Source organism: Hippocampus zosterae, chromosome 20, assembly GCF_025434085.1.
Source record: "Hippocampus zosterae strain Florida chromosome 20, ASM2543408v3, whole genome shotgun sequence".
NCBI classification, from domain to species: Eukaryota; Metazoa; Chordata; class Actinopteri; order Syngnathiformes; family Syngnathidae; genus Hippocampus; species Hippocampus zosterae.
The window spans coordinates 5224815-5251051 of NC_067470.1; the positions used below are offsets into that span (position 1 = coordinate 5224815).

General features: G+C 43.4%; 1 protein-coding gene across 7 annotated transcripts in view; it reads left to right on the forward strand.

The window, feature by feature from the left end:
- Window positions 1-26237, forward strand: part of LOC127593336 (partitioning defective 3 homolog) — a 170165-nt gene that overhangs the window by 89918 nt on the left and 54010 nt on the right. For 5 of the 7 annotated variants that reach the window (XM_052054708.1, XM_052054705.1, XM_052054706.1 and 2 more), the window contains 6 exons: window positions 3527-3680; window positions 9387-9573; window positions 15088-15236; window positions 16750-16788; window positions 19960-20184; window positions 23217-23445. In XM_052054708.1, the coding sequence (XP_051910668.1) occupies window positions 3527-3680; window positions 9387-9573; window positions 15088-15236; window positions 16750-16788; window positions 19960-20184; window positions 23217-23445 (983 nt within the window). The remainder of the gene's footprint in view (window positions 1-3526; window positions 3681-9386; window positions 9574-15087; window positions 15237-16749; window positions 16789-19959; window positions 20185-23216; window positions 23446-26237) is intronic. The other 2 variants (XM_052054707.1, XM_052054709.1) reach the window with 2 other exon arrangements.

The window sequence follows — 26237 nt, forward strand, 5'->3', positions numbered from 1 at the left end:
CAATTATATTGATCATTGCAGACATTTGCGTTCCTGCAAACGACAACAACAACAACTGCTGCCAGACATGACTGAACGTACCCTTCAGTCACAACACAGCCAATCTACTGGGTGTCGTGTTGAAATAAAAATATCTTTCAAGTTAGTATCATTAGCCTGCCACTGACGGACTTGTTTGTCATGCACTCCAAAAGCCCTGAAGTCACTTAGGGAACGTTTATGTAAAGGGACAAGGAGGAAGGAAGTTGCTGGCCTGAACAAACGACATACTCTTGGACCAGGAGCTGATCGATAAATCCTGGAGAGAGCTATCAATCAAAACCCCAGCCTAGTAATTTATGGTTTTATTAGTATTGAGCTGACCACTGCTGCTGGAGAACTTAAAACCCTGAGATGCTGGCTAACAAGGAAGCAACATTCCTGAAATGGCATTTATCGTAGTGTTTTATATATATATATATACAGAGTATATTTAAATAAAAATAAAAACATTCCTGCATATTCCCATATTCAGTAGGTTGAGTGAAAGACGTCTTTAATGATGCATTCTGGGAAACGCGGTTTGCAATGCAGCGGTAACAGTATTGTGGGAAGGAGAGGAAGCAGAGTAGCACAAATACGATTCTAGCGCCTCCGCCCCTTGAATTCTCGGCCTGCTCTCCGCGGACTAACTCGTTTAGGAGAAGCAGGGGAAACTCAATAGGACCAATTGAGAAATAATATATTGAATCTGGTGGTTAAGTGGGCTTCTTGGCCCCAGTGTAGGACGACACTGGTGAAATTTTTGTGTCTGAGAACATAGCCAGCATAGTCGGTAGGTGTACCTATGAAAGCAAACAGTCACACGCGTTCTTTCTGTTTAAAGGATGCCAACCTAAATGTGTGGTCTATCATGAATTCATTCTTCCCCGCGGACCAGAAGCGTTGCATAGAGAGGCAGGAACAAAATGTGTAATTGTGACTGAAGGGATGAACATTAAATTACATTGGACCCATTTGCTCTCCACTGATCCTTGCAGTGTTTGAAGTTGTAAATATAAAGTAACATAACTAAAGAAATTAATTAAAAACATCATTAATAGCAATAGTTAAGGTATCTTTAGACGTGTGACTTTTATTTTCTTTTGGGCAAAATATTTTGCAATCAAAGGGATATGCCGGCCTGCTAAAAGAGATTGTACCAGCCCTCAGTGTTTACGCTCTCTTTTTTTACAATTCAACCTGTTAAAATGATCAGTAGGAAACACTGGTTTTATAATCACGAGTATAACCATAGCGGCAGTTTTTGGACTGCAATCATGTCCTACGTTTGTGTCTTTATTGGTGGATGTTTGGGTTGATTCGGGCAAATGGAATTTTTGCTAAGGTATGATCTAAACGAATGGAAGTGAGCTTTCCGTCTGGAGAGACTTGGCGTGTGCCTGTGGCGAGATGCAGCAGCTTAAGTCGGTAATTACAGCATTACGGTAGAGGTGACTGGATTAGGGCGATGGCAACAGGCTGATGCTCGGATAGAAGGCCGGCAAATGGCAACAGACTTGACATTATTAGCCTTGGGTGACAGTTTAAGACTCTCTGTCAACACTTTCTTTTCTTCCCCTCACTGCAACTGAAGGTCGGCGAGATGCTGACAGAGAGGCCAAAGCAATTTGTGTATGAGTTTGCATTTACCACAAATATTGCCCCAGAGAAATGGAGGCGATACACACACACACACACGTATGAGTTTGTGATAAATCAAAGTTGAAATAAGCACAGTCAGTTTTCTTCCTTCCTGCTCAGTCTACAGGTTAATCCACTCAGAAAACTGGATTAGGACATATTAAACACACCCTGGGGTAACAAAAAATGATTAGAAGAAAGTCTTCAAGAAACACACACACAAAAGAAAAAAAAAAGGTCTTTGATGAAAATGTACCGTATTGGATTGGATTGAATGATCAAAATATTTCTTGTGCTGAACTGATTGCTTAGTCATTGGGTTGCGGTTAAAGTTAGGGTGGGGAACAATTGGAAGGTTCACTGACCATCCCCACCTCGCATCACGGCCCAAAAATATCAAGGAAAAATATTCCACATTCTGCAAACAACCTCTCTGGGCCTGAAGTTGTGGCTAATTGATGCTTGCGCTCAATAATGCAATCGTTGAATAGGTCCTCTTGGAAGTAACCTAAATTTTTGATTACCGGTACTACTCTGGCATAGTAATGCCCACAGTCTCGGGATTTCACAACAGAACACAAACTCTATTTAAAACAGATCCGCAGGGTGAGATTGTCTGATTTCTTTCTTTATCTTGATCTATATTTCTTCTCCTTATATTTCTGGTGTTTTAATCTGTCCATTCTCAGCCAGTAGTTTACAATGCGGCTCCTAGTTTACGACTTTTTCCACGCCAAGCAACCACCACATGGGATTGACTGATCGAATGTCAAGCGTGTCAAATACATTTTCATTTCGCAAATTTGAACCTGACAGAGTCTCAAATCGTCGAGGGCCACCTATTTACGACCACTGCCTGTGGTGATCATATTATATAAATGCGTTGACCCAGGCATTCGTTTAATGCACACTGCTGCTCTTCTGTTCGCTTTCATCAATGTTGTTCAGCTGTTTTTTCAACCTTATTTAAACCAATCCAATAAGTCCCAGTTGGCTTGTACGCATCTCCGATCTCGAGCCAGGTTTTGCCACTCCCTTGAGAGTTTAACATGGCAGCTCTCATAATTTAGAGGAACAACAGATCATGCAAATTTCATCACTGTGTTTGCCAGAGATTCCCTTTCTTGACCTCATGTTTTGTTTTTTTTCTGCGTCCAAGGTTTCTATTACGCTTGTCTGTCCTGGCTGGAAGCCAGAAGAGAAATCTTGGACATCAATAACTGTATTATCTTGAGACTCCTGGTTCAAATCATGCTTGAGTTATAGAGTCAAACAGATCTTGACTATTGGGCTATGAGCGAGGTCTCTGTAAAAATGTTCTATACAGGTCTCTAGTTTGTTGAAGACAAAATGCATCTCTACCAATGTCTCCTGAAGCCAAAGGCTAAACCGTTCTTCACTTATCAAAACTGGTACATGCACTGATGTGTACATTAGGGTAACTAGCAGGCCTCCACATTGGCCACATGACAAATATCACTTGTTCCGGATTTATTGTTTGAGACAGATGCCAATCGACCCACGGGAAATCCGTGGAGTTTTTATCGGCTCTTGGCCAGCTTAGCTCACTGCGGGAACCGTTTCGCATCGCTCAGCCGGAAAATACTGACGCAAGCTGAGATCAGTCTCTCCAACATGATTTTGGAGAACGGCGTTTTGTCAAACACTCAAATGAGCACTTCCATTCCATACACATGGACGAATTTAAATGAGATACAACTTTGGACTGCTCTACCGCTTTGGGAAATTGAACTCACACTCTGAGCTCCTTGTGCCACCATTTATTTTCACATATTTATATTCTTATAGATGTGTACAAGTGTCGAAGCTTCTGTTCATACTCACCCGGTCTTGTGTTTTGTAGGAGGTCCCTGGCAGCCCACCTATCCCGGGCCATCCTGGAAACCCTTCCAGCCATCAAGAAAAACACGAGCGCCGTATCTCCCACTCCCTGTATGAAAGCATTGACGGTTTTGAGAAAACCTCCACACCACGAGCAAATTCAATTGGACGGATTGGTAAGTCATATTCACGTCATTTTTTTTTCCAATGCTCTCTTTCAGCACAGTTACAGTCAGATTACAAGGTCCTAAAATGTGCATGTGTTTGCCATTTACATTAAAAAAAAAGTGTCTTTATAAAACAGTGCTAGCTTCTCTGATATCCCCCAGTGCTCTCTCACAACCTTCTCCGCACCCCGATAGCTCTTCATCGACACACCACGTTTCACCATTCAAGCCCCGAAGGGATTAACGTCATTGCTAATCTCCCCCGTGCTCACTCCATTCCTGACCGGTTTCACTCAAGCCAATTCCCAATCTGTCCTGCCGACATCAACTGGCTGACATCTTAGCTCTTTGACCGTATTGGAATTGGCAATTCAATCCACCACCAGTCACTGCTGTCATCTCACTATCAATGTGCCTTTCACTTGCGTGCGCACCAGCCAGGTTGAGCGAGTCTGTTCCTATGGGATGATGGAATGAAGCCATTTTTCATCTCACCTCACCGTCCGCAAATAGGGATTTCTGTTGTCTCGTGTTCATATATATTGCTTACTGTACTTTGTACCCTCCCCGCCCCCACCACCACCACCATCACCTTCTTTCATCTCTTCTTGCTCCCTTCCTATTCCATCTTGAGCCCCTCTTGAAGCACTTGACTTTTAACCAGCGATAGCGAATGGGGTGACATTGTCATCGGTCAATGAAATTCGCCTTTTCGTCATCCCACTCTTCTCATTCATATGCGGATCATGAACGCACGCACAGGAGTTCAGTCAGAGTGGTGCCACTCTGCCACTGATGATTAAGCCTTCAGATCAATAAGCCTGACATTTGACTCCATACCTTTGACACCCCATCTCCCTTTTTTTTTTTTAAAGATTGTCTTTCATCTGTTAAACAAACAAAAATACATCCAAATTGATTGCGTTTTCCTCCTAGTTTAGTTATTTATTCCATTGGCCGTTCTGACATAGGCTTGTGTGAATTCCGCTGTGATCAAAAGCTGCAACTGCCGCCGCTCTGTGGGCAAGAATGTTTCTCTCCATTGGAAACTTCAAGGGTGCCCGATGCCCATCTCATCCTGCAGACTTGCAATCCAACGGGTCAATAGGAAAAGTTTTCAGAATGAAGGCTGCAAAGTTCACATGACGACTAAAGCTCAGCGCCGTCTTGGATCTGTGACTTGCTGCGAGCAAAAATGTCTATTTTGTTCTTTGTCTTGAAGCTGCCTCTGAGCCTTGCGCTCATTAACCCATGCCGATTGGCTGTGACAGGCCTTCTTTTCTCCGACGTTATAATTTAGTCTTGGGAGACACTACTTGAGTTTGAAACATCACAAAAATATTTCATTTATTCTAGGTCGCCGTCTATTCATCCTGGCAGCTTATTATTTGTCGAAATAGGCACAACTGAAATACATTGACAATGGATACCAATAAAAATGGCGTTGTCCTACTGTTAGACCTTCGAGGGCAAAAAAATACATGTTTTGAGGCAGTAGCTGTTCTGACATAGATTGCGCGGGATGAGTGAGATGTGAAAGTTGTGGTTGCGGGGCAGATGTTATGATGTGGCTCTGCAAGGTCATGATATGCTGGGCCTTGACTGACAGCTCGATTTATCGAGAACTGGTAAATTAGAAAACGTCGAATCTGTGGAGCGTGTCCATGTAAGTGCATGCAGTCAAGGCTATTTGAATCATCTTGTGCATGGTTGCCATAGGGACAAGTCGAGCTATTGAAGTTACTTTTCACACAGTATTCGACTTCATTCACATGAGAACAGTCTGACATGACACTTGAGCCAGATGCTGTCATTGATTACAACGTAACTAACCCGTGGTCTTTGATGAGGGGTTGCAGACCATCATTCAGACTCACTGATGTGTACATTTTTGTGTATGAACCGCACACATCTGATATTAATAGTAAGAAACAATCCAATTTTCCCCTTTTTCTTCAGCAAACCATGCGGTGTGGTGGTATTGTGAGCTTGGTCGTCACGCATGCACAAAGCTCTCGGCTGAATCCATAACTAAGCAGGGGGTGAAGTGCACTATATTCTGGGCGACTCCTGGCTCATATTAAATGTGTTTGACACTTTAGTCCTTTTCTTTCTTTCTCTTTCTTTCTTTCTTTCTTTCTTTCTTTCTTTCTTTCTTTCTTTCTTTCAAACCGCCCACCCTTTTGCCTTTGGGGACTGGAAGGGCAGGACTTTCTTTCGCACGGAGAAAACGGAATGACATTGGGTGTGCGGAGGAGAACTATGAAGTGGAGTGAAATTTCCAGTGCGCGCACAGTGTGACAGTGACAGCCAGGCGAGGATGCAAAGGTTGTTATCACACCCGGCTTTACCTTCCGTTCTGTCTGACTGAAAAATGCTGCTGGGTGTCAAGTCCACATGCTGGGGTGAAAATTGAAGCCCGCGATCCAACACTCTGTCTATTAATGTGACCATTTGGCCAAGCTTCCCAAGCCAGCAGGGTGTGGGATCTGTAGGTGGCAAAGATGAATGAAAATCCTCTTGGAAAACAGGAAAAGAACATCTTGTTGCGATGTAGTGTGTGCATGTTCACTTTTATCTTTCCTCCCACATGAAATGTCCCAAACACAAAGTGTCGCAGCACCTGTCTCGCGAGAGCCGATCTCAAAGGCAACCACTGTTCCTTCTGTCGATGGCATCGACCGGTGGATTGGCGCTAGCTTTGTTTGTGCTTTGCGCCCATTATTTATGATGATAAAATGTGTGAATAGAAAAAAAGAAAAAAAATGATATTAGATCGGTGCTTGAGTGGTGTCGTCTCTCAGTCTTGTTAACGTCTGAGCCATTTGGTCGAGTTCAGTGTCATTCAACTAAATGTTGCGTTTAATTGCATTGACGACAAAATCCCACGCGCAAGGTTGGGGAACACTGTGAGCAAATTGTGCCTCACTCTCAGAGCATTTGGTTTCCCCAACAGCGTGTACTTAGTGAAATTACCCATTCCGATATATGTACGGGACTGATGGCATTGGCAGCATGGGTTCACGAACGACCCGACCCCGCCATCATTCTGGTCAATAGGCCATAAAGCGCCCCAGATGAATAAACCACAAGGGAAGGATAAGAAAACAGAGCAGAAAGTAGAAGTATGCGGTTTGGACACAAGTGGAGAAAAGTCCATTTCGTGTGACCTCTCACCTTAGAGCTCAATATCTCAGTGGGTGGCACCTTGCTCGGAAGGCAGAGAGTCAGAAGAGTGAATCCACTGGTCCACCGGAAATGGTCCGACGCCAAAGGGAGAAAAAACATTGCGGCTTCAATATCACCAAACAGCTGGCACAGAATCTGAACATTTTTAATGACATAAAATAAATAAAGTGAAATACCTGACTGTGACAGAAAGTCACATGTTAGGATGTGAATTGAGGTGTCCCATTAGCACCTCGGTTCCTCCAAACACGGAGTGAAAGTGCTAATAAGTCACCTTTTTGCTGACAAATCACGCCAAAGAGAATGATCGCTCTTTCCTGCATCGAGAGTACTTTTCCAACTCCATGGCCATGAGCCATGCCCTGGAATGACACTCTGAAATGGCAAGTTCCTCCTCAACAAACTCTATGAACTGCACTGAAAAAAGAAAAAAAAATCATTGTTTTCCAAAAAGTCAAGCATAACCAAATATGAACCCTTTCTGGATCTTGAGAGGAAAAAAATATGAAAATAAATAATAACTACTTACAAAAGCCACATTGAGAGCAGAGACGTCCTCCAAGGCCTATTGCAAATTCAGAGAAGCACTCCTTCATACACCTCTGTGGATAACCTGTATGTTTGAACTTACATTTTTAAAAGAGGGCATACCAACAAAAAACTTGCGTCAGACACTTTAAGTAAAATCGGATGGAAAAAAAAAAGTTTGAACTTTTTTGAAACATTTTAGCTGTCAACTGTCCTGATATGTGCATCAGTGAAGTCTAAGTACTTTTTGTGCTATTGTAATAGTGACAAAAGCAAGAGTTGCAGCTTCTCTAATTATAATCATCACCGTACCACTCAGTTCAACCTGTTTCTTTCCACACATGCTCTTTAACTGTATTATATTATATTGAACAGAACGGGCAGAGAGTAGATTTTTATTCTTCATGCGTTTCCAGACTTTACTGTGAATGGAATAAATTAAAAAAAAAACATAACCCTATGTAGACAAAATCAGAGATCTAAGAATGCGGTACGGTTGGCCATATAAAAAAATAAAATGGGGCATTTTATTTTTTATTTTTTTATAAAGTTCTCTTCATGCAAAAAAAGAGGCTTTTTTTGAGCAGCACTCATCGGCTTATCATATCCCGCATAACATAACAGGGACATGCTTTTATTCAGATACATGTAGAACCCTGACCATATCATTTCAGACAAACATCACCAGCACGAGCAAGTATGATCACTGTATGTATGCATGTTATCAATGTCCAGCGAAATTGAACCCACTCACCCAGACAGCTCAGTTTCAGCAATTGCCGGGAGTTTTTGACTGGCCTTCCCCAAGCTGATTTACAGTGCCCATGAATTCAATTACCCAGAGTTCCCCGTCAAGCTGCCCAAGTGAGAAATTGCCTTCATTTCCCCTATACAATGTTGGCAGGTTAACTTGTTTGTAGGTGCTAAATCTAAATATCCTTCCACGAGAATCCGGCCTCATTTTCATTCACAAACAACATGTTTTAAAAATAACAGCGGTTTGTGTAAATTCAAATGACTCACAGACCACGAGACATGAAACATATTGGACTGTATTATCAGTTGAGTTAAAGGTTCATTTTAGTTGCGGCAGTTGCTTCCTCTGCACAGCTGTTTCGTATCTTTATTTTCCCATTTATTAATTTATTTTGTCCCGGCAACAAAGTAAACTGAATTATACACCTCATGGCTACGGTAATTGCTGCTCAAAATTACTTCCGCAGCATGCTTCTGTCATTAGTTGGCACTCTGTGAAATTAAATACCTGTTTGAATCATTTTGGGGGTTTTGGCAGGGCGAACGTTGTTCTCTGCTGTTTGCAACTCCGCGAACGTTGTGCCTCAGCCATTAAATCGTCCAAATGTCTCTCTGCTAATGAAAACACAGGCACAGCACAAAAGGATTGAGCATCTCTCAATGCCTTTTGTCTAATTGTAATCAGATGTGTTCTCAAACTCTTTTCTTGACTTTGCCTTCAAACTTGAAAACTTTCCACCCTTTACCGAGACAAAGGCCTGATCAACGCGCAGAAAGAATCCGCCACCTCTCTACTCATTGGGACATCTCACAGGACTGAACAACCCTTCTTCTCCCGCTCTCGCTATTGAGTGTCAACCAACGCGGCGCGTTTCCTATTGACTTTGACTGCTGAGGAGATGTAAAGGGGCAATTCAAAGAGGTCTGCTACAGGGAAGGTCGCGCAGGACGGAATACAAATCAGAAAAGCTCTTCTCCTGCACATCTTTGTCCTCTGAAAATGTTCGAGGAGAACGGCTCCGATGACTCATACTTTAAAATTTGGTCGGGCCTCGGGTGATATTAGAATTTTGCTTTGGATGTCAGTTTTGGGCTTTTGCTGACATTCAGCTTTGCAAAACAGCACTGGATGGGAGTTTCGTGAAATTAAATGTTGATTTTGTTCCCCCCCCAAAAAAGTTTCTTGAGTCAAGATGACAGCAGGCTGACTCGATCCATTCTGTCTTTTGTCATCTGCGATAGGTAAATACCAGCTGTCTCCGACTGTGAACATGCCACAGGATGACATTGTGTTGATCGAGGACGACAGGCCACCGCTGCTTCCCGTCCACTTCTCGGACCAGTCATCTTCAAGCTCGCACGATGACTTGGGATTTGTGGGAGAGAACCCGATACCGTGGATTCATGAGCTGCCAAGTCCGAATGACTGGTAAGCAACAGACTGTCCCACTCCCTTTCGCGATTGACAGCAAATGCTAAAATGAGGGGGAAAATCTAGCTTGTCATTCACAAATGTTGACAACTGACAATGTGTTTGAATTGAAAAGTTGGCCGTATCCTGTAATTCAGCATGTCCACATCTTAAACAAGAAATCATTGAAAGGGTTATTGCAGTATTCAATGTTTTGTATTTTTACTTGGGAAGGGTCCAACATGGCGAAATGACTTTTGGGAGTATTTGTAATCCCGGTAAATAAGATATAAAGCCGGATTCCATTTCAGGTCCGCGCCCGCTCTGATTTCTGTCACACGAGTGATAGTCGGACCAACTCTCTATTCACAGAACGATTCAAAGTTTGCATTTATTGGTCTAATCTTGAGATGAATACATTTATTCAGCATTCCATGAGGTAAACATTTTCCATGTCGCGGATTATTGTACATTCCATTTGGCGACGGCACACTCAAGCTTCCTCTCGGCCGGTACCTGCTCTCGCACGCTTATGCATGACTTGCGAAACTGCTCACAGGACAGAGGGTGTACTCTGTACCACTGCCGAGGGTTATGGTGAATAATTCATCTCGTCAAAGTCACATACATGAACACATGGCGGGCACACGTTTCCTTTCACTCAAAAGCTCACAGCTGCTTAAATGCATTCTCCTCCTGACCTGTGGTGGCTCTCTTGCTCCTTTTTAAAATTATTATCATGAACAAGCATGCCAAGTAATTACCGGATGTGGTCCAAGAATACTTGGTATTTGATTTTTTTTTCAATTTAAACTCTTCCAGCAGTGTAACAAAGGCCCTGTATATGTTTTGAATATGTATTACGCACCGTTTCACCGCAAGGTCACCTCAGTATTTTGCAGCTGTCCTTACTCATGGGACACTCTTTGCCAAGGTCACAACTGCCCTGCCAAAATCATTCAAAGTCAGGTTTTTAGTGAGTGATGTAAAGCAATGTGGAGAGGAATCAGTCTGACAAAAGACATAAACTGGCCTACTTTCCCATTTTCTTGGCCTCCCCAGCCAATAATGTGTGATCATCTTCCGATCTGTTTGTGTACGTGTTGTATTCAAAACGCTCGCGTGAATAATGAGAAGAGCCAGAGCAGCTCCCTCTACAGGCCTTACAAGCAAATGTAGAAATTCAACAGGGCGCGATGACCCAGTGTCACGCTTTGACATTTAACAGTGGCCCGTGGCCACGACGCGACTGTGTCGGGCCACCTGAAGTTCACTGACTGGGCTAGTACAAATTTCAAAACTAAATGCGATGCAATCAACTGGTTATTGCTTTTAATCTGACATACAGCGGGACTGTATGTTCACAACCGAAGTTTAGGAAATATGGCATAAAGGTTTGGAGATTTAACTTTTGAGGCCCAATGGATCTGTGGACGTATGACAGCAAACGTATCCGTCCAAACCTAACCCGGCATTTCTTAAAACCGTAATACCCTGACAACCTGTTCAGTAGCTCAGCTATTTTGTTTTCATCCACTTGCTCAAAATCTGTGCGAAATCCCCCAAAATGACAAATAAAGCATCGCTTTCCATAACATATGTCAATCCCCGTGTTTGTTTTGAATTTGCCCGGGAGTTCTGATCTACTCCGTCAACCTGCCGAGATTGAAAAGGACTGCAGGCAAGCAGTCTTGCACACGTCGACACACGCATGCACAAACACGCAAACAGTCACGCACGTCCCGACCTGTGTGCACATACCCGCCTGCTCGCACACTCTGTTGCACAGAGGCCCTCAGTCTCACAGGTGTTTAGATACACATTGGCTGGTAAACAATATTGCGCATTAACATATAAAGTGGAAACGGTCCATATAGACGTGAACAAACTTTCAGGCGAATATTGCAGGCGGGGCCCGCTTCTTCAGTTGATCCGCTAATAGACTCGGCCATCAGGAATACTGTATAACTAAGAATTACACGCGCCTGTGTGTTTTCCCAGAAATGCTAATGGTCCCCTCTAGCTTCATGAATATTTACTGTGTCTCTGTGGTGCACCGTTGGTACAAGCATGTCATACATGCTCCCTCTTTTCTCCTCACCTTGCATATGTTTCATGAGGCTCTCCATGCGGGCTACTCGATGTCTGTGACCTCCTTTTTGCGGGCGAATATCAGCATGAATAATGCTGCACGGCAAACAGATACCTTCACGTTTGCCAGAATAATTTGTTTTCGCCACCGTTTAATTTAGCAGATGAAGAGAACTGTGACTCTTATTTCAGTGAAAAGACGAGAGCAAATGACAGTGGGAGCTGGGATATTTTGATACTCTATCAAGTCACGTACTTTTTTTGTTTGTTTGTTTTTCAATAATGTATACGACTGGAATTGGCTTGTGACCACTCCATGGCGTGCACCCCTGCCTCTCTCCCAAATCCAGCGGCGATAAACTGTAGCTCACACGTGACCCTACTGAGGACAAGTACTATTGACTGGATAGAAGTACATTCATCTTCCTAACCGCTTGATCCTCACTAGGGTCGCGGGGGTTGCTGGAGCCTATCCCAGCTGTCTCCGGGCAGTAGGCGGGGGACACCCTGAATCAGTTGCCAGCCAATCGCAGGGCACACAGAGACGAACAACCATTCACACTCACACTCACACCTAGGGACAATTTAGAGTGTTCAATCAGCCTGCCATGCATATTTTTGGAATGTGGGAGGAAACCGGAGCACCCGGAGAAAACCCACGCAGGCCCGGGGAGAACATGCAAACTCCACACAGGGAGGCCGGAGCTGGAATCGAACCCGGTACCTCTGCACTGTGAAGCCGACGTGCTAACCACTGGGCTACCGGGCCGCCCGATAGAAGTACAGTACTACGCAAAGTTAAAAGTGCTGGCAACAGGGTGTGGTAAGTACATAAAGTTCAGAGTTCAAAATTCAACGTCGGACTTCCTGGTTGATGTCCTCTAAAAACAAGAAGAGCTTTTAGCATTTTTAATGCCACTGCAGGGATGCTTTGACATATTTAACTGCCTGCCAGGAGAATATGGAGACGGTGAAGGTTGATTTAAAATGCACTCCAAAGCATTGCCTGTGAGCAATGCTCAGCGCTGGTTAATTTTAGATGACATCAGGACGCTTAGCGTAGACGGAAGCATCTGCTTGGAATGTTGGAAATTGCTTTTAAACGCTGCTTACAGAAGCAGAGATGAGGGAACATTTTATCCATATGGGTTCGGGCTCACTTTTGAGGAACGGCCAGAGGCACTGACAGCAAAGCTGGACTCGGGGTGGGTGGGTGGGGGGGGTATGTTCAAGGTAGTGCGCTGGTGTATGTTATGCAAATGATATACCGCAGTCATTTTGACGCTGAATAATCACAAATAGTGGGGCAGATCAAGTGAACAACATTCTGCATAAATTATATCAAACCGATTACTCTAAAACATTGTCGAGTGGTGGCACGTGAGCCGAGGGAGAAGCCATTACGTTTTAGCAAAGATCTGGGAAAAGGTGCGGATGCAGGAATTGAATTCACTTTCAGTTGCAATGTCGATTCACTCAGACTGGAATTGCAACTGCAACTAAATGACGGAGTCGGCTTTAATTCTCTGGCAGCCTAAGCTCCGCGCCATATCATGTGGTCGGCAAATTGCCGAGTTGATACGAAAGCGGTGACGTCAATGTTCAATCACACGCGGAATTTGATTCCTTACTGCAGCAATAGAATCTATGGTTATGAAAGGGCATGCCGACACTGTATTTAACAGATTGAGGGCAACTCCTGATGTTGAATTATAAATAATATAGAAATACAACCTCATGATCATTTTAATACCCTATTTGAAGTGTTCACTCGACACTTTTTCTTACCATGTCAAACATATTTTCTCTAGATGAAGGTATGCTGTGTAGATTAGTACTATGGTCGGATGGATTTAAATCTAGATTCTCATCGTCCAAATTCCAACGAATGCAATTCACACAGCCGCTCCAGAAAACAGGGCACCTTGTCTCGCTAACTTGATTTTATCACCCGACTGTAAATTGTTAGAAAGAACAAACCAGTAAAAATGTCTGCATTGTTAGGAGACGTTTTCTTTGCGAGCATGGATTATGCTTGCGTGCACACGGGGAACCAAATTCAGTTTTTTAAATGCATCTCACACCTAATATATCGGAAAATCTGAGCACAGCACCCAGCCTCGGTGTATGTGGAAACTTCCGAAAACAAATATAAATTTAATTTCGCTTCGGCTGAAGTCTCCCACTGGACACGCCAAGCTACTTTTTGCTTTTGTTTATGTTTACACACTCTCTGTAGTCATTTATCAGAGCAGCTAAGCCGCGTGAGTGAAAAATAGATTCGGGAACCGTCTCAATCAAGAAAGATACACTTGTTTGAGACAAAACAACGGCGCGTCGTGTGAGATATGGGAAGGGAAAAGCGAGTGATGATGAACGAATGAATAATACATCTGTGCTGTCACTCCTTTCTTCCTGCACCACTTTCTCTCTTTCCTGTGTTGGCGGGAGGCGGCCCCGGTCTCGTAGGAATGGCGAGCGCGGGTGACGGCAAAGTGACACATGAACACCGGCCTCTCGGTGACACGTGAAGCACGTCTTGTGTTGAATGAAGCGCGACAAACCAAATCACAGTTGTTTGCATGCAGGCGAGCGTCGGCGCGTCTACCAGTGCTGTACTCGCCTTCCTATTGTGTGCTCATTTGTAAAGTGGAAAAGAAAAACACGCCTCATGCTCGCAACATTTGGAAGACTTCATTAGTAGCACATCTATCTCCTTGAATGGCAAGGTGTTCACCCTCATTGTAATGCAAATGCCAGTGGCCCCTTCACCCAAACTCTGCCTCTCTCTTCCCCTCCGATTTTCAATTAAGATCCAGACAGAGATATAGCATCTCAAAGGTAAATTGCAATGGAAGCCTGGACTCTGCTCCTGCCTCAGACATACTGAGGGGGCAGGTGGTGGAGGGCGGTGGGGGGTGTGATTGAGTGATACTGACCCCAGAGCATCCTCACATCAGGGTGTCCCACACAGAACTAAACTTGCCCTTAACCAACCGAGCAAGGCGTTAAGGTGTCCTTGAATACAATCCTCATCGTAATGGTGAAATAGGTTGGCTGTGTATTTTTGAAACTGATGAGTATAGAGGGATGTTATATGTAACGGAGTGTTTGAGGGGTTTGGGGGGCTTGTTTGAATATTCATTGCTAGATCATATCACCTCATTCATATGATCAGAATTGCCCCTGCCGTTATTCCTGCGACAGGTGGATGCAAACTAGACCTGCTAGCCAGCCACAACGTTACTAAATCCAACACACCGCCTCCTTAAAGCTTTAACATTTGAAATGTGATGTCATTTAGTTTGGATTGACTCTGTCAGAATGATATTATTTCAAAGAATATGTTCATTTTTGCAGCGGTGGAAAAAAAAAATGTCATTTGATTATGCTGATTCTTGAAAACTGCCTACCTAACCGTCTCTTTTTCATCTACTGCAGCTCATTGAGCCCCGATGCGGATCCGGATGGTTCGTTTCAAAGGGAGGGCTTCGCCCGGCAGAGTATGTCAGAAAAGCGCACCAAGCAGTATGAAAATGCTGCTCAGTTGGAGATCATCAAGTCACGCAAGTCCAAGAGCATGGATCTGGGTAAATGCTTTGCTCGTTTAATACTACGCATAAATGTTAGAACGTGAACTCTTGGGGTTTTGTCTGCATGCATTAGAAACCCATCCAAAAGCACTGCGACCGTGACTCTCATCACGACCACGTTGTATGTTACGTTCAGAGTCTTTCTTACTGATTTTAAAGTAATTACCTTCTCTCGGAGTGCTGATCGAATCTTATCTGACATCTCCATTCCTCACTGTTTCTCGAGAGATGATACAAACCCTACCTCAAACTTGGGTCTAGTAGAAGTCTGTTTGCCTTTTGCCTTATAACAAAGTCCTGCGCCAAAGTTTTAGCTTTCAGTCAAATTGCAATTTGAGATTTGTGTTTGTTTTTCTTCCCAATTAGCATACATTTTTCAGCGTCGGTCGCAAATATAATCAGACTTGTCTGAGGACGGGAAATGAGCGGAGTGCAAAGAGGGGATGAGACGGCTCATGGCTGCAAATGCACCTCTTATCTCTGGACGTTATCAAAAAAGCCTCTCGATTGTTCCAAAGTGATGTCAGCATTTACTCGTCGATTTGATTAGTTCTGAAAAGGAACTGAGTTACTGTACTTATCAGACAATCTTTGAATCAGCCTTGATGCATTTTTCTAATATCATTATATCACACATGTACGGTTGGACGCATTTGCTTTGGAAGCATTTGAAAGCCCTGACTTCAACCCAATCGAATCTAGTTGAAAATAATGGCTCTTTGATCCAGGCCTTCTCTCTTTACCATCAGTGACCTCTGGCTTCATAAATGTCTCTCGAAAAAGTATTTGACACAGACTCGATGAGCTTTGCAGAAGATTAAAACGTGAGGTAGCTGCAGAGCCGCTTCATATTTCTTTCTATTTTATATTGTGTTCTTTTTAGTAGGAAATGGCTTCCTGTAGAAACCTGTATCGGATTTTGGCTGAAGGTAGAGTCCACGAACGGGGATTTCAGGTGCCAGCATGAGCTCTAGTTGTGTTGAGTTGAAATGGCAGGACCAGGAACGCTGTGGGGAAAAAAAAGTGTGAAAAGACCTTTCTTTTCCTCGTTACGGAGGCTTCTCTTCTTCGGTACTACCTTGGCGAAGCGCTTCACACGCTCACCGACAAACTCTCACATCAGTGGCCGTAGGGAATTCGGTTTTCTCTTCTAAAATCTATTCCGGGTGATCCCGTATCACAGCGGCAGATGGATTTCTTGTCTTTGAAGAGCCTCATTGTTGAAATATGCTAAATTGATCAGACACCCCGTGTTCCTGTTCCATTTAGATGGCGAATGAGATTGGGCAAAGAAAGAAAAAAAAAAAGATGCGAGGAACCTCAGCTTGCAGGAATATCTGTGCCTTGTAAGCCTCGTGACTGACAGGCTCATGCCTGGGTTGTAATGTTCTCAACTTTGAAACCCCATTTTCAAATAACACAGCTTATTTTCCCAAACGACATTGTCCCCCTCTCTCTCTTCTTTGCATGTTGCATGATCGCTCTCATGCTTATTTGTGCTCTTTAACAGCAGCCGATGAGATTAACAGCAGTGCAAGAACCAGTGGAGGTAAGCATATGTGCCTGGACTTTTATTCAATTATTACAATGGGCCATTATGGTGCCATGGGTCGATAAAAGAGATTACACAGGTGACTCCCCTCTTTTCCCATTACTAACTCATTACAAGCTAAGGTTGGCTTTCTCCTACGGCTTCTGCACAATGTTCAAAGTAGTTGGATGGCCGTGAATAGTGACCGGCAGTGATGGATCGTTTGCCTCGGCGCTCACAAAGAATATATTCAACACGGCTCAGGTTTGAGGGCTACTTGTAGCCAAGTGGTGAGTGAGTAGTAGTACTTGCAAAGGCGTCAATTGCTCGTTAGCCGCTTTGGCTTTTTGGATTTGATCCATTGGAGGCCTAGTTTAGCTCTGCTTTGTAGCTTGTTACTAAAATGAATGGACATGCTCGGGTTACTGGAGACAGGAATAATTTGGGATTCATCGTATAAAAGGCCTTCATGATGAGTGATCAGTGCAGCCCACGAGTTGGGTTGGATGCACATGATATCCCATCCCCGCGTACGAGAACATGAGAACTGCGCAAGAACTCAATCATCGAAAATGTAAACACAAATGTAAATGTCAGCCCTTCTGTTTCCGGCAAGGACTGCAGTTTGTTGAATTCACTCTCTACATATAAAAAGGCTTTGGATTCCCAATATTATAATCAGGGTATTATTTCTGTTTTTATTCTTATTTTTCACGTTTGGTTTGGAATGACTCCATTTCTGTTTTGGCCATGCTGCGCCAGATACAGGGACTGGGACAACCTTTCACAGGATGATGGAATAACTTGAGGTCTGGGATTTTAGTAGTCTGGTCAAGTTTCCTTCAAACAATCTCACCCAAAATGTTTCAGGTTCATTCTGAGTCACGTGGAAGTGTAAAGTTGTCCAAAGTGTCGTGGAAAATAATTTTAAGATCCAGGTGAGACAAAGAGGTTTAGTTTGGCCATTAACGTTGAGCAAAGCATTCATGGCAAGGCAACCTGTAACCCTGATTGAGATTTTACCGGTAAATCCCCTTAATTGAGATCTATTTATTTATTTATTTATTTATTTTAACGACACACGAAGGACGTCCTCTGTCATGCTAATTATATCCCACTGCCAGAGACCTAGGAGGGTGACTGACTCCAGGGATATCTTCTCTCCTTTGGGGTACCTGGACTTGGCCTTTCCCTGACCACCTTGGAGGCTATTTTTACCGTAATTACCCTTTTACCGTCCCGGCTCTTTGAATAAATTATGTGTAATGGGGCTGCTGTCCGTACACGCATCTTTACATGCAAGGGCCTATGCTGAATGATAGCCGGGTTGCAGAGTTTTAGCTGCTCTAATTATAGTATGGGCTCCTGTCCACGTAATAACGGCTGCTGATTTATTCATGAAGTTTGCCACGGCTCCCCTTTAAGGTTTAATAGCAATGGATCTTCTCCAATTAACAGCCCGTGCACTTAATATGCCTAAGGAACACAAAATGGTGGCCACGTTTTGCCGCCAGACGTGACACAATTTCAGGTGCGCCCGCTATTTGTGGAGATTAGCTTTCTTTGTGTGCGTTTCAGTGCGATGATTTTCATTTCTCCTCCAGGCGTGTGGGGAGTGGCAAACGCTTGTCTGTATGCAATGGGGGAATATGTATTTTCATGGCTTTGAATAAGAGGGCGTCGAGGAGCAGAGCGCATAGGCTCTGGAGATAGGAATCACATAATAGAATGGCAGACAGAGAGCTGTCTGTCAAACTCTCCCTTGAGAGCTTGGGATTTTTCTGATGAAAACAAAGGAAGGTTGCAGCTGGCAATGGTCTTTGGCCAAACTCTCTCTCTCTCGCGTTCTCCTTTCCCTGCTTATTTCCATTGTCTTTGTGTTTCTGCAAATCTCTGCCGTTTACCAGACTTGTGAGAAACAATGGTGAAGTGGATGGTGATGCCGAATGGGAGGATAATTCCCGGGTTCCGAATACGGCGGATGTCATTTTGGTTCCCATCAGCTGTTGCATCCTGTATGAGCTTGCAATGCTCTCTGGCTCTACGAGTCTGCTTTCTCTTGGCTTTTCACAAAATGCTTTCGTGTGTGTGTGTGTGCGTGTGTGTGTGTGTGTGTGTGTGTCTGCAATATTTTTATGCTATTCCAGTACAGTCGAACCTCGTTACAACGTACCTCGAGGGACGTTGAAAAGAAGTTCGACTGCATGGTGACATGTTTGGTCATTCACCCAGTTCGATCATTTCTTTGAAGCAAATTGCATAACCACACCCCCCATGGCATCTTTAGCCCACGGTACAATTTTATTTAATTGTTAGAGCCTGCATGAAGGTGCGCATGTAAACTCATCTGATGAGGCATTATAGGATTGTTCAGTTATTTGCAATGCTGCTTTCGAAATTGGTTCCTGGTTCTCCTGAGATTGGACGCGTTTACTAGTATTGATGAAATCCAGGATAAAACGGAGTTTAAAAATCATGACGGTGCATTTAACAGTCTGGAAAACAGACTCCAGTGGATAACAGCTGACCTTTTTAACCTATTTGACTTCTTAGACGGGAGATCTATCGGCACAATGAATGGAAGAAAATAACCCGCACTTCATTTTGGTGCATTGGTAGCAGATGTAGCAGAAGGAGGGGAGTCCCTTGTGCCACTAAAGACCTTCGTCTTCCTCATCAGCCCATTCCCTGAGTTGGCATTGCTCCAACTCTTCTCAAAAACAAATAGATTTTGGGAGAGGTACTGCATACAGGATACCACATTATTTTCTTAAAGACATGGGGGATTCTTTTCTTTGCGTAATATGTCTTTGTCAGTGCAATACTCCACCTAAAGACCCACTGGGGTCACGACTAGCAGCAGTGGGTCACACCTCATTGAGCCAAATTCAAACATGCTCATATCCCCGACCGAGAATTGCGTGTAAGTGATATGGTTTGTGTTATTCTGTTGAGATGTCTGAGTCCCCGTGTGAGGAACTCAGAGCAACGACACATCAAATTTTACCAAGCACGTGTTCCATGTGGTGTGTGAAGATGTCGAACCATTTTCAATATTTGCCATTCATATCACAGAATATTACCACAAAAGAACTTTCGATCTAATTAAGGTCCTACTCCACCACGTGCCACCACGTACAGGTATATGCATGATTGACACAATTTCTTTTTTTCCCCCCGGTTCTTCAGGTCAAAATGTCGGACCCTCGCTGGGCCTCAAAAAGTCCAGTTCCCTTGAAAGCCTCCACACAGCCCTGGCTGCAGCAACACGCAATGGTGAGATCAATGTGAACAGGCCACGTTCTCGAATCATCAGGGGCCGAGGGTGCAATGAAAGTTTCAGAGCGGCAATCGACAAGTCGTACGACAAACCAGCCAGCAATGCACCGGAAGAAGAAAACAGCATAGATATTTGTAAGTTGTTTTTTTGACATTATTCACTATTGTTTTGAGTCATATGCAATCGTCTGGTTTCCGGCTCTAATTAGGCTGATGTGTCCATGTTCATCTGGATTTATTAGACCGCGTGACCTTTTCCCATTGCCCGAGAGTCCAATCTGAATGCTACCCTTCCCAAATAGCGTCACGGATAAGGCTTTTCCTTAAGACTACAAAACAGTATTATCCTAATTCCCGAAGAGGTTTTCAAATTATGCCTTGGAAGGTTTCATTATAAAGAACTTATTCCAAAACACTTCTGTTACATTTACTCTGTTAGGTCAGCACAGGTAGGGTATTATGTACTGTATAGAAGAGGTGGGCGTGAGCCTCAAACAATTAATTTGCCGCAATAAATAGGGTGGATCATAGGTGTCAAACTCCGGTCCTGGAGTGCCGCTGACCTGCATGTTTTCCAAGTCTCCCTGTTGCAACACACCTGATTCAAATGATCAGATGATCAGCAAGCTCTGCGCAAGCCTGACGTTGAACCTGTTCATTCGAATCAGGGGTAGATCTCCTACTGGAAATTTCCATACAGCCTTTAGAGAACGTCTGTATTCCCAAACACAATAAATGTCATCTCCAGTTGCTCGACATGAGTTTTTTATGCGCCATTCCCACAATTGTGGTTTCACGCAGAGCGCACAGCACACAATGTCTTGGTTACATGGTCATTAATATGAAGACAGTGTCATACTCTCTGAAACTGTTCAAGGCCATGGCAACATGTTTTCCCATGCTTACATGCTTAAAATGTATTACCAGGTAGTTGAACAGAAGAGGAAAAACTCACAATTTATTACTGAGGAAATTCCTCAATGCACTTATTCTAAGCAAACACCAAAAAAAAAAGCCCCAAAAAACCTGCACCATTCATACCAGCTCCTAAACGTATCCATTTCTCTTTGCTGTTTGCCGATAAAAAGGCATGTTTTGGGCATAGTGAGCTGAATGTCTTTTACTTTGCCAACAGGTAATAATACTGCAGCACCACAAGAGTAACTGCAATATATACAATTTATCCACCAAAGGATTCCATTAAACACGGACGAGGGAATCGTTTGAAAAAGAGGGAAATATTTGCCTGAAATGCTTTGTTGTCATAAGCTCTGTCGGCGAGCCACTAAATACAGTCTTATCTCTGCAAAGAAAAATGGGGAAAGCAGGCGATTTCCGCCGCGGCGGTTTATTGCATCCACCGCCCCTCCCCGCGTGATATTCAAATAGCTCTGTTTTTCAATTTAGATAAAAGCAGCCAGTTTGTGCTCGTCACCGAGGTTAATAGTCAAAGTTGACAGATAAGCCGCCACTGTCCTCTGCTCTAAGACTTTTATGTAAATAAAATAATAATTTGGCATCTCCTAAGTAAAAATGTGTCCCCATAAGATATCCTGCTCGGCAAAATGCATTCCTTCTTGTCCAACTCGGTGTTGTGTCCTTTAAAGATGATTTTGAAAAAGAACTGAAAAGTAATATCTGCACTTTTGAGCCCAAAAAATAAAGTGTTGTAATGAGACAAGCAATTGTACTTGTCTTTCATAGCCTGAAATGACAGTCCAGCGTTAACGTTCTTGATTTTTTTGAAAGCATGAACGTTTCACAAAAATGGCACCAAAACGATTCCGTTGGTTTTTCTCCCCCTGCAAATTACCTCCTGACTCTTTTGTCGACGCTTCCCCGGCTAGTTGGGGCTGTCTGTCAGGTCTTTAGGATGGCCATACCTTTTCACGTATGAAAGGAATTTAGCGATTTCTAAATGGGGGAAGACTCATTCAATTCCTGAAATTGAGGGAATGAACGATGAGGAAACGGCGGATTCCCTTTGTCTGCACTGCCTTTTAAAGCAATGAAAACCTTTGAGGTGCCTCATATACAGAACACGGCTGCCTTTAATACCAATGCGCTTGCAGAATTTCTCATCATGATTCCACCCAGCGTCATTGCCACAGCGGTATTTACCTCACTGCTAATCTCGGACCATTTTTAACGACCATATTCTCCTGGCAGCAGGTGCCCTTCAATCATGATACGAAGATTGAATATGAGAGAAAGAAAACTTGTAGGGTCTTATCTACTTTGGGATTGTGCGGGCAAAAAATGCATCATTGTCTCCGTGCAACACCTTCCTTCTTTTTCCCCTCCTCCACCAAACATGCAATTTCGATGGTGTTCCATCAGGTCAAAAGTTGCATATAACCCTCACATCTCGGAGAAAAAACCATTTCATTGCAAGACGGGATCATATGATTATAGCATATTTGCAATTAAGTTCCCGCTGAGCCTTTTTCAAGATTACTTATACGCTATATGTATAATTGCGGACAGATTAATTACATTTTGCACATCACTTCTTATTAGATGTGATGGGAACTTTGAGTTTAATCAACCGTATATCACCTAAGGAGTTTGGATTCCATTTGATGTCTGGAATTGAATTAGACTCAGATGTAAATTACAAACCCGATCCACATGACTACCTCGGTCTCATAATTTATGTGAAATAGGCTGAAGGAGAAAAAAAAAAGTTCCAGATGTGGGCAAAGGGGCGAAGTTAAATGCACGCATTTGAAAGTCGACTTTGAGCAAACCTACTGAAGTTTCAGATGACTCCAAATCTCATGGGGAGTGAAATGTAAATATATTCAACTTTAATGAGGCTGCGGCATTCTGTGTGTTTTGCTCAAAGATATCAAACCACGTGAGACATAAATGTTCTCTTAATGGTTTTTTCTGATGCAATCAGGAGCAAAAATTAAATCGACGCTGTTTTGTATTAGGATTCAAGTGCAAGATGTTTTTCAGTCATATTTTGACTTATATCTAAATTGGGGTGTACACAACTTGCTAACCCGGCCGGATTTCATCCTGATTGTCTACTTTCATCCCTTCCGATCAAATTCAGGCCCGATTATCCGACACATAGGTGATTATCCCGTCTGTCTAACCTCTCACGATGTTTCTTTAACTCACCCCCCCCCCCCCCCCCCCACATGTTGTCACTCAAGTGGACGAAGACACAGAGGGAAGCTCCCGATCAGGTCAGGATTCAATGTCTGCCAGTGGTGAACTCTTCCTTGGCCCCGCTGTCAATGGCAACATCTCCAAAGATGACACGCCGAAACATCTGGAAAAGGTGGAAAGGAAGAAGTCCGATCGGGAAAAAGAGAAGGAGAAAGACAAGGACAAAAACAAAGCAAAGAAAGGTGTGCTGAAGGGGCTCGGCGAGATGTTCAGGTAAGACCCGATCTCGCTGCCTGTGTAGCCTTGAGTAGCGATTGCTTTCTGCTTTATGCCATGGAACACTTTTTACCACAGGGTCATACAGAATTTGTCTGCCTTCCTTCAATGTTGAAGTGCTCATTAGGAGCTCCTCTCCTTGAACCCAGCAGGATGCAGGGAGAAGGTGAAGGGGTCCATTGATATGGACCTTCAGAGCCTCTGGCACGATCGACAGATTATTTTTAATAAGGCCGACATGTTTTATTTATGACGAAGCATGTGCGCGCCTGAATTTAAGATTTTGTTGACGGCCGCTACTGTTGCTGTGTGGTGTAGCCCGGTGCTTCTCAAAACCAGTGTGCCGTGGCACATTCGTGTTCCGTGAGAGTATCATCGGGTGTGCCGCGGGAAATGATCCGATGTTAATTCATTTGATTTATTATTTTTTTGTGAATTTGGGGGGGGAAATCAATCGCTCTTCCACCAGATGACGGGAGGTACATAATACGGTATCTCAATTTTTACTGTTAAGCAATTTGAAGGGTTCTTGTGGTTTCTCTTGGTGTTTACCTCATCAACGATCTTTGAGCTACCGGTAGTTTGCCTTTTTAGTTTGTGAACACCGTGGCCCAAAAAAATGAAGAAGGCAGCCGATTCAATGCACATTTAAATAGGTCATAAATGAACGATGGATGGGCTGCAAGGCTCGTTGTGCTTTAAGTTGCTTCTGTGTGGATTACTTGAATGGGATTGGCGGGCGTATCGTATCATGTGATTTAGCGATGAACAATAAAGTCCATAAGTGTGTTTTGGGGGTCACGATTGAGACACGCCAAAGCGTTGCTTGTTTTCTGTTCTAGGCTCATGTGTGATGAAAACTAGTTTTTGCACTACGAATGAGTCGATACAACGTTGGGTACAGGCAAGCCTTTCGAGCCTGACATGAGGCTGTTTAGTGATTTTCATGATTGCGGGTGACCCTTGCATGTGCCCTTTGTGACTTCTTCACACCTTGTTTTCTTTGAGTGTCAAGTCCATTTAAGATTTGGCACACAGTGGGTTTAGCGTAACTTCCGATACATAGCCAGCTCCTGCTCCCTGCGTCTGAATGCAGAGCAGGAAGAAACTCTTGAATTAGCATGCCTCTGACTCTCAAAACATTGCCTGTCCTCCCCTTGGATGTGAAACTATTTCCTCCTCAAAAACGTTTGACTGCTCTTACACCCACTGCACTGTTCTATCATCCTCATGTTTTTTTCCCCTCCAATCCAGTTCTATCAAGTTAAAAAAACGGAAAACAGGTGAGAATAAATGCATCCCTGTAGATCAAATAGGAGAACTTTATATTTCAAGAAGAAACTAGTCATAAAAATTGCCAGAGGCAACAACTTTAAAAGAAAATGTGATGTGAGCAATTTTAGCAAAACGAACAAAAGCCCGACAGTGATTTTAGATTCTGTGCTTGACGAAGGCTTTGTCTTGTCAGTAAGTCCAAGACTCTCAGGCTTACGGATCACGCACATGCTACACATTAGCAAGTTCCGCATGTAAGCACATCCCTGTTGTATCCAAACATCAAAAAAGACATCCTGATGAGGTTAATCCTTTGTAATGGATGTCTCGAAGGTTTTGTGTCACTCTTTATCCCTGCATTCCTCTCCCATGCAAGTCTCGTTTTCCGCTCCCTCCAAGAGGGTTTCAAGGAGTTCTGCATTGGGTGCTGTAATTTCAGGTCATTTGGATGTAGGGCCTTTAGACAGCCTGATGAATGTGGATTCAGTGTCCGATTGATGGGCATCCCGATTGGGAGTGCGTTAAGGGAAACAAGGATGGCCCTAGCGCTGGATGTTAATGTAGTACACTTGAGTTTTGAAGTTTGGCAGAACAAATGGTGGAAATACAATCCAATGTCTTCAAACAAATACAACCAAATAAGTGAAAATTGTCTTCACCGACTCCAAAACTAAATGAGCCTCTGAGGACGTAAACTAGGAAGGAACTTGGAAGTCTGGCACGTCTAAATGCGTCAAAACCACCGCAATATGAAATATACACTTGGATAGGAAAACGCAAGTGGAAAGGAAGATGCAGTAGCCCAAAACTCCTCCAGTATCTGTGATTATTCATGTCCTGCCTTGCGGATAACGTGTGATCATTAGATTCCAAACCTATCAGATTAGTTTAGTTGTGAGAATCTTTGCCCTGGGCTGTGTTAGCGTGCTCGATGGCAGTGATGTCTTGGTCTGGCCCGTGAGACTGCCTTCAGACATGCCTAATGAGGTGTCATTTCGCCGACTCTCACTACTGATTGACTGACCTCCTTCATCAAAGCCGCATTCCCATTATTTCTTGACCTTATGTATACGGATGAGTATTAAACTGATAACTAGACGGCACTCGAGGAGCTCCATTTCCGCATATCATCACGCGAAATTACATTACAATGCTACTTTGACCCCATTAATGTGATTTTCACAGTCATACTCTCCTTGGCATTTTTTAAACCTACTATATTAGTGATTGAGACACTTTGGAACCATTTTATTTAAGAACTACGACCCAGTTTTCATTAAAATGAACTGCATGTTTTTTTTTACTTTTTTTATAGGAATTAATCATGTGTTGTAAATGTACCACGCTGCTGGAAAATGTCCAAAGTATAGTGTGGAAAAAGCATATGAGTGCACAATGTTGCTTCGATATCTCATACCAATTCTGTTGTCTTATCGCTCTGCCCCCTGCCAGGGCAATTGAAGGCCACAAGCCTGCATGAGCATGCCTGGAATATGTGATTTAACTTCTTGTAT